The sequence below is a fragment of the Trachurus trachurus genome, assembly GCF_905171665.1.
Source record: "Trachurus trachurus genome assembly, chromosome: 8".
Taxonomy (NCBI): domain Eukaryota; kingdom Metazoa; phylum Chordata; class Actinopteri; order Carangiformes; family Carangidae; genus Trachurus; species Trachurus trachurus.
The window spans coordinates 12,896,581-12,910,187 of record NC_139905.1 but is presented as its reverse complement, the minus strand read 5'-3'; the positions used below and the strand labels follow the sequence as shown (position 1 = coordinate 12,910,187).

General features: G+C 41.1%; 3 protein-coding genes across 3 annotated transcripts; all 3 read left to right on the top strand.

Annotated features, from left to right (window-relative positions):
• Window positions 1-1,302: 1,302 nt before the first annotated feature.
• On the top strand, window positions 1,303-2,951 carry hsd17b1 (hydroxysteroid (17-beta) dehydrogenase 1; the record flags this gene model as incomplete). The annotated part of the gene is made up of 6 exons (XM_083977036.1): window positions 1,303-1,399; window positions 1,611-1,772; window positions 1,848-2,027; window positions 2,183-2,276; window positions 2,382-2,565; window positions 2,726-2,951. 6 exons carry the CDS (start codon window positions 1,303-1,305, stop codon window positions 2,879-2,881), a joined length of 873 nt encoding a protein of 290 aa, XP_083833162.1. The 3' UTR covers window positions 2,882-2,951.
• Window positions 2,952-4,757: 1,806 nt separating this feature from the next.
• Window positions 4,758-7,904, top strand: LOC310990337 (coenzyme Q-binding protein COQ10 homolog, mitochondrial). Its single transcript, XM_083977683.1, has 5 exons — window positions 4,758-5,119; window positions 5,639-5,791; window positions 6,164-6,356; window positions 6,667-6,768; window positions 7,398-7,904. The coding sequence occupies exons 1-5, from the start codon at window positions 5,016-5,018 to the stop codon at window positions 7,545-7,547; spliced, it is 702 nt and encodes a 233-aa protein (XP_083833809.1). The 5' UTR covers window positions 4,758-5,015; the 3' UTR covers window positions 7,548-7,904.
• Window positions 7,905-9,441: 1,537 nt separating this feature from the next.
• On the top strand, window positions 9,442-10,486 carry LOC310990574 (complement C1q-like protein 2). Its single transcript, XM_083978007.1, has 3 exons — window positions 9,442-9,745; window positions 9,849-9,983; window positions 10,135-10,486. The coding sequence occupies exons 1-3, from the start codon at window positions 9,529-9,531 to the stop codon at window positions 10,419-10,421; spliced, it is 639 nt and encodes a 212-aa protein (XP_083834133.1). The 5' UTR covers window positions 9,442-9,528; the 3' UTR covers window positions 10,422-10,486.
• The last annotated feature ends 3,121 nt before the right edge of the window (window positions 10,487-13,607 follow it).

Sequence of the window (13,607 nt, the reverse complement as noted above, 5' to 3'; positions counted from 1 at the left end):
GGTTTAGTCGCCACCTAGTGAAATCCCACTCACATGCACATGAGGGTAAAATCCTGTAATCCCACCACATATTTTCCAGTTGCTCCCTAAGAACTTGTATGATGGATTACTTGAACTGCATAATAGACACCTCTGGACCAGGGCTTTGGATGGAATTTCTTTACAATGGGCCAATTTTCCTCTTAGTTCTCATTCTCTGCAAATACATCTGATTTGCAGATTTGCAATGCCTTTGTTTGAAATGTAAAAATCCCTGTTATTGCAGTCGACAAGACCTGTTAAAATTCATTTATACTGTACACTGAAACAGATCTTAGTTAACCCCAGTTATCATGAAAGCACTGACCTGCCAGACCTTTCCCTCCTGTCCTGTCTGAAAGACTTTTAACAGAGTTTGAACATTTCAGCACGCAAGTTAAACAGCCTGGGTAAAAAAAAAATTCCCAACTCAGAAGGTCCAGACTGGCAGTTGCTTGAAATAATTTCTCTCAACACAAGCCTGGGAAAAGATCTCCAAATCATAAATCTTTTGTGAGGAACACAGTGGTTTCCCCCCGTGATGCCTTTAACTCAGAACCATTGTGCTGCTTGGCTGTTCTCAGCCACATTGTCTGGATGTTATCAATGGAGCACTCTGAGGTCAGTGTGGCTTTATTCATCATTTAGTGCTGATCGGATACTTTGGTGTTTTGCTGCCACCTTGTGTCATGTCAAGTGCCTCCCACAAAGCCAAAATCAAGCTATTATTGAGTCACTTTTCTATGTACGTATAGCACCAATTCACAAAAGAAGTTATCTGAAGATCTTTTCAAATATAGGAGGTCTTAAGAAAAAAAAAACTGTTAAGAGTCAGAAACCTTGCACAGAATCACACTCAGGGTTGAGTTGAGTTGGACCAAGAGAGGGATTAGAAAGGAAAATACCATCCTGCAATGATTTTAATAATCGTCATTATTGATAATAGCAGAGTGAGGACAAAGTTAAGGTTGAAATGCCACTACAGATATTATTATTGAAGTTATAGTAAATGTAGCAGTCAGCAGGTGGATCAGGTGGTACACAGTTGGTGTGGAGTGGGTTTTGAAGGCAGAAAAGACGGACCATACTAACAAGGACATGAGAAAAATGGGAGGACACCATCTGGCTGATAACAGACAGCTGTTTAGAATTAGATGTGTAAATACTGAGGAAAAGAAGAGTTTTCACATGGCACCACCCCAGTGTCTGATCCATCTCAAGGTGCCTTCCTCACTTTGGTCGTGCTACTCTCCACTGAAGCAGTACATTGGTAAATCAGGCTCCATGGACAAGAAGGTGGTGCTGATCACAGGCTGCTCCTCAGGAATCGGTCTCAGCCTGGCTGTCCGGCTAGCATCGGACCCCAACAAAACATTCAAAGGTAACAACAGCCAACATTTACCCACTATTGTCTTATATTGTATTTATCAGAGAACTTCGACTGGCAATTGTCCTTAGGAGCATTTAAACCCCACTGAGATACTGTTTAGATGTGCTAAAACTCATGAAGCATTTTATTGGGAATATCACTGACACTAGCCTCTGTAAGATGTTGAAAGTATTCCTATGTTGACATGATTGATTTTGTTTAGTCTATGCCACAATGAGGAACTTGGCCAAGAAGGAGCGTCTGTTAGAGTGTGTGAAAGGTCTGCACAAAGACACCCTGGAGATCCTCCAAATGGACGTGACAGACAGCCAGTCCATTCTGGATGCAAGGGACAGGGTTGTGGAGAAACGCCTGGACATTTTGGGTATGCCTTATGCCACATGTGTTGCAATTAAGATTGTGTAGCTTCCCTACTTCATACACTACTCACTGTTTACAGTGTGTAATGCTGGTGTGGGCTTGATGGGGCCGCTGGAGCTGCAGTCCTTGGACTCCATGAGGCACATTCTGGAGGTCAACCTCTTAGGTACCATCCAGACCATCCAGGCTTTCCTACCGGAGATGAAGGCTGAGAGCCAGGGCCGCATTCTGGTCACGGGCAGCACTGGAGGACTTCACGGTGAGACAAGCGAATGGCTGAGAAGCCACAGCGTTCTTCATGTGCAGCTTCTGTAATGATTTGATAAAAATCATGTAAACAAACCATGTTGAGACTTGCTACCATGCATGAGATTGCCAAAATAACCCATCTCGGGGCTTCATGCTCTCTCACAGGTCTCCCTTTTAATGAGGTCTACTGTGCCAGTAAGTTTGCAATAGAGGGAGCATGTGAGAGTCTGGCTGTCCTCCTGCAACACTTCAACATCTAGTGAGTGTCAAAGTTTGTTGTATCTTGCTCTCTGAATTTAGCGAATGATGGTTGTATAGCTCATAGAGAGTATTATTGTTGACTCCATTCTGCTTTATCCTGCAGTGTCAGTCTCATTGAGTGCGGTCCAGTCAACACTGACTTCCTGGTCAACCTGCAGAAAGCAGAACTAGGGGATTCATCTCTCCAACAGCTCGACACTCGCACGCTCAGCCTCTATGAGAAGTACCTGAACCACTGTGACGCAGTTTTCCAAAACGCAGCACAGGACACTGAGGACATTGTTAAGGTAGGTTGTGCGTCAGGGGAAGACCACTACCGCATGCACCAAATGCAGCAAATGCACTGATGAGGAACAGTTCATTCTTTAAATGAACTTTTTCACAATGCTTTTGTGATGAAGATAAGAGCAGCTCAACATGTCTCTTTTGTTTATTTCTGTCTCCAAGGTGTTTTTAGATGCCATCCAGTCACCCAGCCCTGCTTTCAGATACTTCACCAGTGGTGTTGTCCCACCTCTCACCCAGCTGAAAATCACAGAGCCAGATGGTTCTCAGTGCATCCGTGCCATGAGTAAAATAATCTTCTCAACCGAGGAGCAATAACTTCCAACAATGCAAATACAAGCTTCCACTTCCTGTGCAGTCTTGCTCTTCTTACTCTTCATCGTAGTTTTTTTTTCTTTCTATTTTAGTTTAAATTTCTGGGATAAAATTGATGCCCTCTGGCCAACTGCTGTTGTTCAGCCGGGTGTAGCAGGTTCATAAAGTTCACACACGGGAGTACCTCCAAGGATGAAAATTGAGATTATGTTTTATGTTTTATGTTTTAAGTGATACAGCAGCTTTTTCATTCCAATCTTGTGATGCTCTTACACTCAAGCTGTTTGGCATATTTTCAATGGGATGTTCCTGGGTACATTGTGTGAAAATAAAAACACTCTAAGAATTTACTTATGTAATATGTGATAGGCTATTTTAGGCTCCCAGGAGTTTCTCTGCAGTGAACAGTGAAAACAATTTAGTTTTTTGTATGAGTGAATGACAGTGAACCTTGTTGTTCCTTTCTGTTCTCTAATGGCTTGACCTCCGCCTTGAATTTTCCTTTTACTCATATATGAATAAAGTGCTAAAAATAAACTAAACTCCTGTGTGGGTGTTCAGGGTGCTGTGGCAGCAATGACTTAAATAGAAGCAAAACATATTTCACATTTATAGTGATGTCCAAAAAAACACATGATACTGCATATGAAAAGGCTGAGAGAGCAAACCTTGATTTGAGAGGGTGAAGATCTTGCTTGCCTTTAAACAGCTTGTTGAAATGTCCTCTCACCTAGAGACTGATACTGTGTGTGTGCCCTGTGTATACTAAAACAAACAAGAGATAGCCTCATTTATACTGTACTGATTAGATTTTGATATGTGTCTCTGATATATGAAGTTATAAGTGATCTTTGTTGGTCTTTATCAGACAGGTTTGCTTTAGAAAAGTTCATATCTTGATATTTTAAACACTGAGTGACATATTTTACAGTAAGTTCACTGATCGCTTGGGTAAAGACATGTCAATCATTAAATAGGCTACATCTGATAAAAAGGCACGTGAACAGTAAACGTAAAGTGTGACGTACTGCCTTGTTTTTCATTAGAAATGTAAGAGATCCTTGAAAGTCTATGGAAAGTTAAGAAATGTCTTTTAAATCTTTCTGAAATGTTGTTGTACGGAGGATTTTAGCTGGCTTCTGCTGGGCTTCCACTAAATCACTGAACTGTACAAAGTTTAGGGATCAAAGCTTGATGGAGGGCCAGCTGGAGCAGTAGCTGTGTAACTTTTGGCTGAGTCAGTGTGTTCTCTTCTAACTTGAGATGGGTTATCTAGTCTGCACCTCGACGAGTTACGTTTCAGTCCGATCTTTGATAAGATTAGCTAATCTCTCCGAGATCAGGTGCCCTAATTCCAGTCTGAAGATCCTGAAATGGATCCTGCACTTGCAGCTCTGACTGTGATACAACACAGCCACTTAACCCAGGGGCAGTGTCAGCCTGTTAGTTAGAGTATTATGCAGTTCAGTATAATGAGTTCGGTAAAGGTTGTAATAAAACACATTAATGTGGAATTTAGTTTTCACAGTTTAAACGTTTCCATTTAGTGAGCTGTTAATAATCTGAGTGCAGGTGATGACTTTCTAGTGTAGCACCAAAGTCCAGGTTGAACATGTGCAGAGCATGTGCCTGCAGGATCCCAGTACACTTTGGCCTGTTCTGTTCACAGAAACCTCTCAGGCATTGTGAGCCCACTTGTCAAATAGATGTGCAATGATTCAGTGAAAAATGATTCATATGTGTCCACAAGAGTGTTATCTGGCTGGCAAGAATTAAATATTTAAACAAGTTAGGCTACTGCATGAGTCATACAAGGCTTCACTGCTTTTCCATATTGACCACTTTCCTAAATTGATCTGTCCAATTTGTTGCATCCTGTCACCTTCCAGGTTCACCTGTGTGATCAACCCCCAACTTTTAACACTCCGTCATCCTCTTCCTCTCCCCGCTGAGAGGTCAACGGAGAGCCAATAGCGCCTCCCGTTACGTCACAGCAGCCCTTAATGGTCAAGTGCAGCGACAAGTCGATCAGAACAAAGCAGGTTGTCGCTGTCGCTGCTGCTGCTGCTGCTAAGGACTAAACACCGTCGCCTCGCCTTATAATTTGTTTTTTGTTTTTTTTAGTATAAATATCACTATGGCCAACAAAACGACGCCGCTTCTCTTGAAGGCGCTGCTGGAAGTGTCTGAGGTCCACGCTTCCAAAGTTGTGCGTGGAAACGCAAGGGCAGTAAATTTCAGGTGAGTCGTCTTCCGCAGAGATACAAACTAAAGTTCACGTGTTTAGATTACATTTGAGTCCATGTGAAGCTCCTGCTATGATTTGAATTCCCACATCATTTTTCCAGAAGGGCAGATTCATTACAGTGTTTCACAAAGATGCAACACATTGCTGTCACTGGACTTCTCTAGCATTCAGTAAACTCAGTTTATCTCATACCATCACAGAAGTAGTACAGTTTGCAGAAGTCCTCACATTAAACCTCAGCACAGCTCATTCCACTGGCTACGTACAGCACACAGGGATAAAACTTAGTGTGACTGTTTCTTTAACCTGTCTTTGTATTGTATTGGGGAAAAAATATACCATCATATGTGTGCTTGCAACCTCATTTTTACCCCTCTGTATTTGACAATGTGCTCCAAATACACTTGGCTGTGGTAAAGGAGCATTTGTTTACTGAGCTAACCTATTTGTTAGATGTTATATCTTTACTGTATCAGGAAGTGCCTGAGTCTTTCTACTTTTTGCAACTTCAGACAATTTGGCTCCTGTGGGGCCCTGGCAGTGAGGAGGACCAGCCTGCCCCTCAGCTCCACCACATCCATGTGCATCCCCAACCGCAGCTTCATCAACCTGGCCATCCCCATCAGCACCCGCAGGATGGAATACTCTGAATGCAGGACGTTAGGGTGAGCACCCTGATTTAATATGTGCAAATCAGCTGAAATGATAAAACGGTAACACAGAAACATTAAGAATTTAGCAATTTACAGAATCACCTTTTTCATTTTTTCATCTTCAATATTTCCTTGGAAATTATGGACAAAACTACTCACTTTAAGTTGAATGAAAATGATTGGTAGCTGCCGCCCAGCCTAGTTAAGAGTATCAAATGTCAGTTTCACACACACACACAAAAAAAACCCTATAGGGCTTTAATAAATATTAAACTTAAGAATTGTAGTAGGCTACAATACACAAACTGAGAATAAAAATATTTGGAAAAATAATAACTCACAACTTTACATTAACATTAAAACTGCATGTCACTGTGTGCTCAGGTATACTACAGAGCAGATGTTCAAAGTGGTGGCCAGTGTGGATCAGTACCAGCACTTTGTTCCATGGTGTAAGAAGTCTCGGGTGGTGAAGGGGCAAAATGGTGATGTCCAGGCAGAACTTGAAATAGGGTTTGCCCCCATCGTGGAGCGCTATACCTCTGAAGTCACAGTTGTTCCAAACCACCAAGTCAGAGTAAGTCCTGGTCCTGATATATCCCCTCTTGTTTTCTCAAACACTATCCTTCTTTGTCAAAGTCCACTTGTTTATTCTCTAAAAAAAAAAAGACTTTAAAAAAACAAACAATATCTACATGTTATTTTTTTATTATGCACAACATTGTAGATATGATATCAGTTATCGTCAGTAGATGACTTCATTCTTGATTGTAGTTCCTCCAGAAAGCAGAGAGGAAATTGCTGTGTCTTGACTTTGGTCTAGAGTTTGCTCACTGGCTTTTTACTTTCTATCAATAATGAACAAACGGCCATTTGTTTTGAAACAGGCTGTGTGCACTGATGGATCCCTCTTCAGCCACCTTGAAACAATATGGAGGTTTGCTCCTGGGGCCAAAGACCTACCAGACTCCTGTAAAGTGGAATTCTATGTAAGTGTTTAAATGTGTATTAAAATGAATGAATATCTGACCCGGAGAGACGCACAAGGAAACCAGGTCTTTGCAGCTGGCACAGTAGTCTGACAAAGGAAGAGATGACTGAGGGAGGGGAAAATGAAAAGAATGCGGGGGATGCAAGGAAATGGCAGTGAAACTAGATCAGATTGTATACTGTATGCTTAGGGATGGACTAATTTCAAGTCTTTGCTTCTGTACGTTTGTGAGTGGATTACCAACTGAAAGGAAGTGCCGAGTCAAATCTCATTACGCTCTAAATTTAGCCTTGAGGAGTATGCTGGTGTTCCTGGAGGGCTGAAATAGCTGTCAGGGAAGGGAACAGTGTTAAAGAGCAGCCGACAGGAGTTAAACCTTAATATTGGCTTGGATTACCTCTGGGACGGACAGAAAGTGGTTATCTGTCAGTGAAACACATTCAACAAGTATTGCTCTGGGAAAAGATTAGTGATTGGTGAGAGTAGAGTCTAATTGTGACTTAACTCATCTTTCACCTCTGGAAAAATGCATCTTCTTAAGAAGCCAAAAACAGATTTGACAGATGTGTCGCCCTATAATCAGATACTTCAATATAATTATTTGTTCCCCTTGTGTGTCCTCTGCAGGTGTCTTTTGAGTTCAAGTCCATCTTGCACTCTCAGCTGGCCAGTGTGTTCTTTGACGAAGTGGTGAAGAAGATGGTCAATGCCTTTGAGTCACGGGCAGCAGCACTTTACAGGAACCAGCAGGTGTCACTGAGGAGGCGGTCTACATGAGGACCCTTTTGAGCCCCCACCGCACCCCACCCCCATCCACATCCACATCCATCTGGACCTTCAACCAAACCCTACCAACCCGCTGGTCATACCTCTACAACACTTGTCTTAACACAGGAGACTGGATCTTTTTCCATTCACTCATATCTTATTCTTGAGTTGACGACGTGCACAGAAAATGTAGTTAAGACTATTTATTTATAAGCCACAAATTAATTTATTTCCTTCCTTGTACATATACATATTTATTTTTCAGTGAGGAATAAATGCATTGTTTCCGATCAATTTGTTTTCTTTGTCAAATTCTGGGATTGTGTACAGTCAAGTGACTCCTGAAATAAAAAGCCCTTGTAGTTTGGTAAATATGTGTCTGCATTTGTTTTTCTTCTATGATTGTTTTGCAATAGAGACCTACATGTGCCTCCAAGAACAGTTATGTAAGCGGCAGAGTAGCACTGACAGTCTCCTTCCCAACACTGGAGCAGAGTTTTAACAAACTCTGTCTCCAAACTTGACCTCTGAGTTAACAAAACCTGAATGGGAAACTCAAAGTCGTTTGCTCCAGTACAGTTAATCAGCGTTAAGTTTGCTCTGAGAATGTAAACTCTGAGTTCAGTGCAGGCCTAACGTCATTGGCTAGAGTGGGACAAGTCTGAAATTGGCCAAAACCATTCTCTTTACACGCTGCTCCTTGCCACAAACTACACTCTACACACAAGATTCTTTTCCCCACACTTGTAGACAAAAACGTATCATCTTTCTCACAATATGCTCAGGTGAGAGTCGGTAATGATGCAGGAGCTGTCAGGCTCCCCATCAACCAGCTTGGCCAGTGTCTCTTTAGGGAGGCCCTTGACATGTTGCAAGCAGAGAGTCAACGGCTGGGCCCAGTAATAAGCTCTTCCTCTCTCCAACATATCAACAAAGACTGGGATTTGAACCCCAGCCTACCAATCCAAAGTGACCTTGGTCCATGATATGGACCAAGTTCAGTCATATCACCGTACTGAAATATTCTGAAACAGATTATAGCAAATGCTTTTCACATTTATTCATTGTAAGAAAGCAACCTCTTCTTCTGTAGATGTTGTTGACCCAGGAAATAAACTAGCTGTGATTTAAACCCCGCACTCCAAATAGGTTAAATTCAGTGGGATTCCCCATTCACATGTTTGTGTTGCTTCCCCATAACAAGCACAAAGAATAAACTGGAGGAATAAAGGTGCTCATGTCTGGATTTGGCACTTATACCTTGAAAATATACGAATCCTGTGGTGTTGAGGGTGCAGAGACTTAAACAATAATGTCTCACTGCTTACTGAGACATGATGCATACAAAAACAATAGAAATTTCAGTATTCTATAAATGAAGTGTCAAATGCAATTAACACTCATTCAAGCACCATAGTAAGAATACACTACAGTATGTAGGTATTTTGTAGTTTGAATGGTTTTCATGCAGGAAATCAGTCCATTTAGTCTTAATAACTTAAATTACTTAACAAACAAACAAGCGGGCTTTCACAAAGCACAAATACTGAGGACATAGACATAAGAATATTTTAATGACTATTAATTATATTTATCCAGACAGTATTATTTAAAATAATAATTTAATCAGTACTTCAGATTTAAAAAGCACTATGTCCCTGTGTCAACGTGTGATAATCAATAATGACTTGTTGGCCATTTGTGGGTTTTCCCACCTTTGTCAACTAGAACACCAATAAATAAGGAGGGACTCTGAGTGGACCAGATTATAGTCAATTGTACTGAAACATTTACTGGAAGAGGAGGACTTTTTGTTGACAGTACATGAGCGTAGCCAATTCCAACTTTGGACATCAAATAAAACATCAATAAAAAGGGAGGAGCATTTATATTCCCTGAAACTTACCAGGTTTTTGCACACGGTCAGACAGGCTTTTTATAGTGCGAGAAGAGATAAGCTGCACAGAGACTCAGATTCTCAACCACAAGGATGAAGAAGATAATTGCAGTTCTGATTCTTTTAGCATTCAGCTGCTGTCAATGTGAAGAGGGCCAAGGAAGCTATGGTCCTGAATCATCAATCCACGATATCACCCCGGGGTCAGCGGCAGAAAAAATGAATAACATGGCAGAAAAAATAACACTCCTGGAGACCAGGCTGCAAAACAGTGAAAAAGAAGTCCTCGAGCTGCGGAGCCTCATTGAGGGTGACATAGAGCAAATTTGTTTTATGTGACAAAATAATGGGATATAATTCCTTAGTGTATAAATTCTAACCGTTACGTGTTTGTGGACATTTGATGTTCCCAGGTAAACCTCAGGTGGCCTTTTCTGCAGCTCTCAGGACTTCTGGTGCTGGAAACATTGGACCTTTCTCTATTGACACCGCTCTGCAGTACAAAAAGATCTTCTCAAACACTGGAAATGGTTACAATCCTTCAACAGGTAGAGTGTTTCAGGGAGAGAGAGAGAGAGAGAGAGAGAGAGAGAGAGAGAGAGAGAGAGAGAGAGAGAGAGAGAGAGAGAGCAAGTACAAATGTAGGAAAAACCCATGACAGTTAACATTTAGCATTTTTTGTTCATGTTGTTTTGGCAGGCATTTTCACAGCAATGGTCAAAGGAATGTACTTCTTTCGATTTTCAATGTACGCCTCCTACAGTCCCCCTCCCAATGCTGCTGTAAGCCTAATGAAGAACAGTGAGAAGCTGGTCACTGTCTGGGACATCGCAACATCTGACACTAATGACATGGGCAGCAATGCAGTGGTCATTCCCCTAGAGGTGGGAGACAATGTGTATGTGAGTCTCCATGCAACCAGGTTTATCTACGATGATACCCAGAACTACAACACCTTCACTGGTTTTTTGCTTTTCACTATGTAATTTGAAGATAATAATTTCAGAACTGTATGGTTTTACTGTAGAGGAAATACCTGACTTTACTCATAATGCAATAATAAATAAATGGACATTATCATCTACAAACAACAAACCAGGAGTGCTTGTTTAGATGTGCGACTGTGTTAATCACATAAAAATAAATATAAAGCTTTAATGTGCAACATCTGTGTCATCATTTCACTTTTCTGAAACTTACCATGTTTTTCCATTCACTCATATCTTATTCTTGAGTTGACGACGTGCACAGAAAATGTAGTTAAGACTATTTATTTATAAGCCACAAATTAATTTATTTCCTTCCTTGTACATATACATATTTATTTTTCAGTGAGGAATAAATGCATTGTTTCCGATCAATTTGTTTTCTTTGTCAAATTCTGGGATTGTGTACAGTCAATTGACTCCTGAAATAAAAAGCCCTTGTAGTTTGGTAAACATGTGTCTGCATTTATTTGTTTTTCTTCTTTAATTATTTTGCAATAGAGACCTACATGTGCCTCCAAGAATAGTTATGACCGTCTCCTTCCCAACACTGGAGCAGAGTTTTAACAAACTCTGTCTCCAAACTTGACCTCTGAGTTAACAAAACCTGAATGGGAAACTCAAAGTCGTTTGCTCCAGTACAGTTAATCAGCGTTAAGTCTGCTCTGAGAATGTAAACTCTGAGTTCAGTGCAGGCCTAACGTCATTGGCTAGAGTGGGACAAGTCTGAAATTGGCCAAAACCTTTCTCTTTACACGCTGCTCCTTGCCACAAACTACACTCTACACACAAGATTATTTTCCCCACACTTGTAGACAAAAAACGTATCATCTTTCTCACAATATGCTCAGGTGAGAGTCGGTAATGACGCAGGAGCTGTCAGGCTCCCCATCAACCAGCTTGGCCAGTGTCTCTTAGGGAGGCCCTTGACATGTTGCAAGCAGAGAGACAACGGCTGGGCCCAGTAATAAGCTCGTCCTCTCTCCAACATATCAACAAAGACTGGGATTTGAACCCCAGCCTACCAATCCAAAGTGACCTTGGTCCATGATATGGACCAAGTTCAGTCATATCACCGTACTGAAATATTCTGAAACAGATTATAGCAAATGCTTTTCACATTTATTCATTGTAAGAAAGCAACCTCTTCTTCTGTAGATGTTGTTGACCCAGGAAATAAACTAGCTGTGATTTAAACCCTGCACTCCAAATAGGTTAAATTCAGTGGGATTCCCCATTCACATGTTTGTGTTGCTTCCCCATAACAAGCACAAAGAATAAACTGGAGGAATAAAGGTGCTCATGTCTGGATTTGGCAATTATACCTTGAAAATATACGAATCCTGTGGTGTTGAGGGTGCAGAGACTTAAGCAATAATGTCTCACTGCTTACTGAGACATGATGCATACAAAGAAATTGCAGTATTCTATAAATGAAGTGTCAAATGCAATTAACACTCATTCAAGCACCATAGTAAGAAGTGTATACACTACAGTATGTAGGTATTTTGTAGTTTGAATGGTTTTCATGCAGGAAATCAGTCCATTTAGTCTTAATAACTTAAATTACTTAGCACACAAACAAACAAGCGGGCTTTCACAAAGCACAAATACTGTTTTATAGCCAAATTCTCAGGACATAGAACGAATATTTTAATGACTATTCATTATATTTATCCAGACAGTATTATTTAAAAGACTAATTTAGTCAGTACTTCAGATTTTAAAAGCACTATGTCCCTGTCACAACATGTGTGATTAAAGCAGATATCAGCTTCACGGCCGTTTCGGCTAATGCTGCGTTCAAGGCAGGCTTTTGAAACCGTAAGTTACAGCTTCAAGTCACAACTACGACTTGGTAGCGTTCCAGGTAACCCGTAGCTCGTGTTTTTACCATCCTGTTGTCTGTGAAAGTTCCCTATAACGGCCACTCGTAACTTCCGACCCGTGAACTCGTACCAGATCGAACTGGTATGACTTCACAGGAAGGAAAAACACAAAGTACGAGTTTCTTTGAACGCACCATGAGTTAGCAGCCCCCGCCCTTCTCAGGCATCAATTGGTCCTCGTGCTACGTCACCACATTCACGCGCATCCCTTGGCTGCACACACAGCCCTTCATGCCGTTCTCTCTCCTCATTGGATAACACTTGTATCCCACAAGGAAAATTTTCTCCTCGGGTTACAGCAGAGCAGAGTGACGGAGAGACTCGTGTTTAGGCTGAAATACTTCATGTAAGTGATTGCTGACGGAAAATAGGACTATTTAGGACTTATATTAACAAAAACATTCCACTGATATCTGCTTTAAATCAATAATTACTTGTTGGTCATTTGTGGGTTTTCCCACCTTTGTCAACTAGGACATCAATAAAGAAGGAGGAACTCTGGGTGAACCAGATTAGAGTCAATTAAACATTTACTCAAAGAGGAAGACTTTTTGTTGACAGTTCATGAGCGTAGCCAATTCCAACTTTGGACATCAACTAAAACATCAAAAAAAATGGTGGAGCATGTGTATTTCCTGAAACTTACCATGTTTTTTCACACGGTCAGATAGGCTTTTTTTTATAGTGCAGGAAGAGATAAGCTGCACACAGACTCAGATTCTCAACCACAAGGAAGCTATGGTCCTTGATCTTCAATCTATGATGTCACTCTCGGGTCAGCGGTTGAGAAAATGAATAACATGGCAGAAAAAATAACACTCGACCATTCTGCAAAAGAGTGAAAAAGAAGTCCTGAAGCTGCGAAGCCTTACTGGGGGTGACATAGAGCACAGTTAACATTTAGCGTTTTTTGTTCATGTTATTTTGGCAGGCATTTTCACAACAATGGTCAAAGGAATGTACTACTTTCGATTCTCAATGTACGCCACCTACAGTCCACCTCCCAATGCTGCTGTAAGCCTAATGAAGAACAGTGAGAAGCTGGTCACTGTCTGGGACGTCGACACAACATCTGACACTAATGACATGGGCAGCAATGCAGTGGTCATTCCCCTAGAGGTGGGAGACAATGTGTATGTGAGTCTCCATGCAAACAGGCTTGTCTACGATGATACCGAGAACTACAACACCTTCACTGGTTTTTTGCTTTTCAGTATGTAATTTGAACAGAATAATTATCAAATATGTATGGTTTTAATGTAGAGGAAATACCTGACTTTATTCATAATGCAAAATG

Coding starts and splice junctions, on each gene's coding strand:
- LOC310990574 (XM_083978007.1), top strand. CDS start 9,529: ATGAAGAAGATAATTGCAGTTCTGATTCTTTTAGCATTCAGCTGCTGT. Junction 9,746..9,848: donor GCTGCGGAGCCTCATTGAGG/GTGACATAGAGC, acceptor TGATGTTCCCAG/GTAAACCTCAGGTGGCCTTT. Junction 9,984..10,134: donor TGGTTACAATCCTTCAACAG/GTAGAGTGTTTC, acceptor TTGTTTTGGCAG/GCATTTTCACAGCAATGGTC.
- LOC310990337 (XM_083977683.1), top strand. CDS start 5,016: ATGGCCAACAAAACGACGCCGCTTCTCTTGAAGGCGCTGCTGGAAGTG. Junction 6,357..6,666: donor TTCCAAACCACCAAGTCAGA/GTAAGTCCTGGT, acceptor GTTTTGAAACAG/GCTGTGTGCACTGATGGATC. Junction 6,769..7,397: donor CCTGTAAAGTGGAATTCTAT/GTAAGTGTTTAA, acceptor TGTCCTCTGCAG/GTGTCTTTTGAGTTCAAGTC.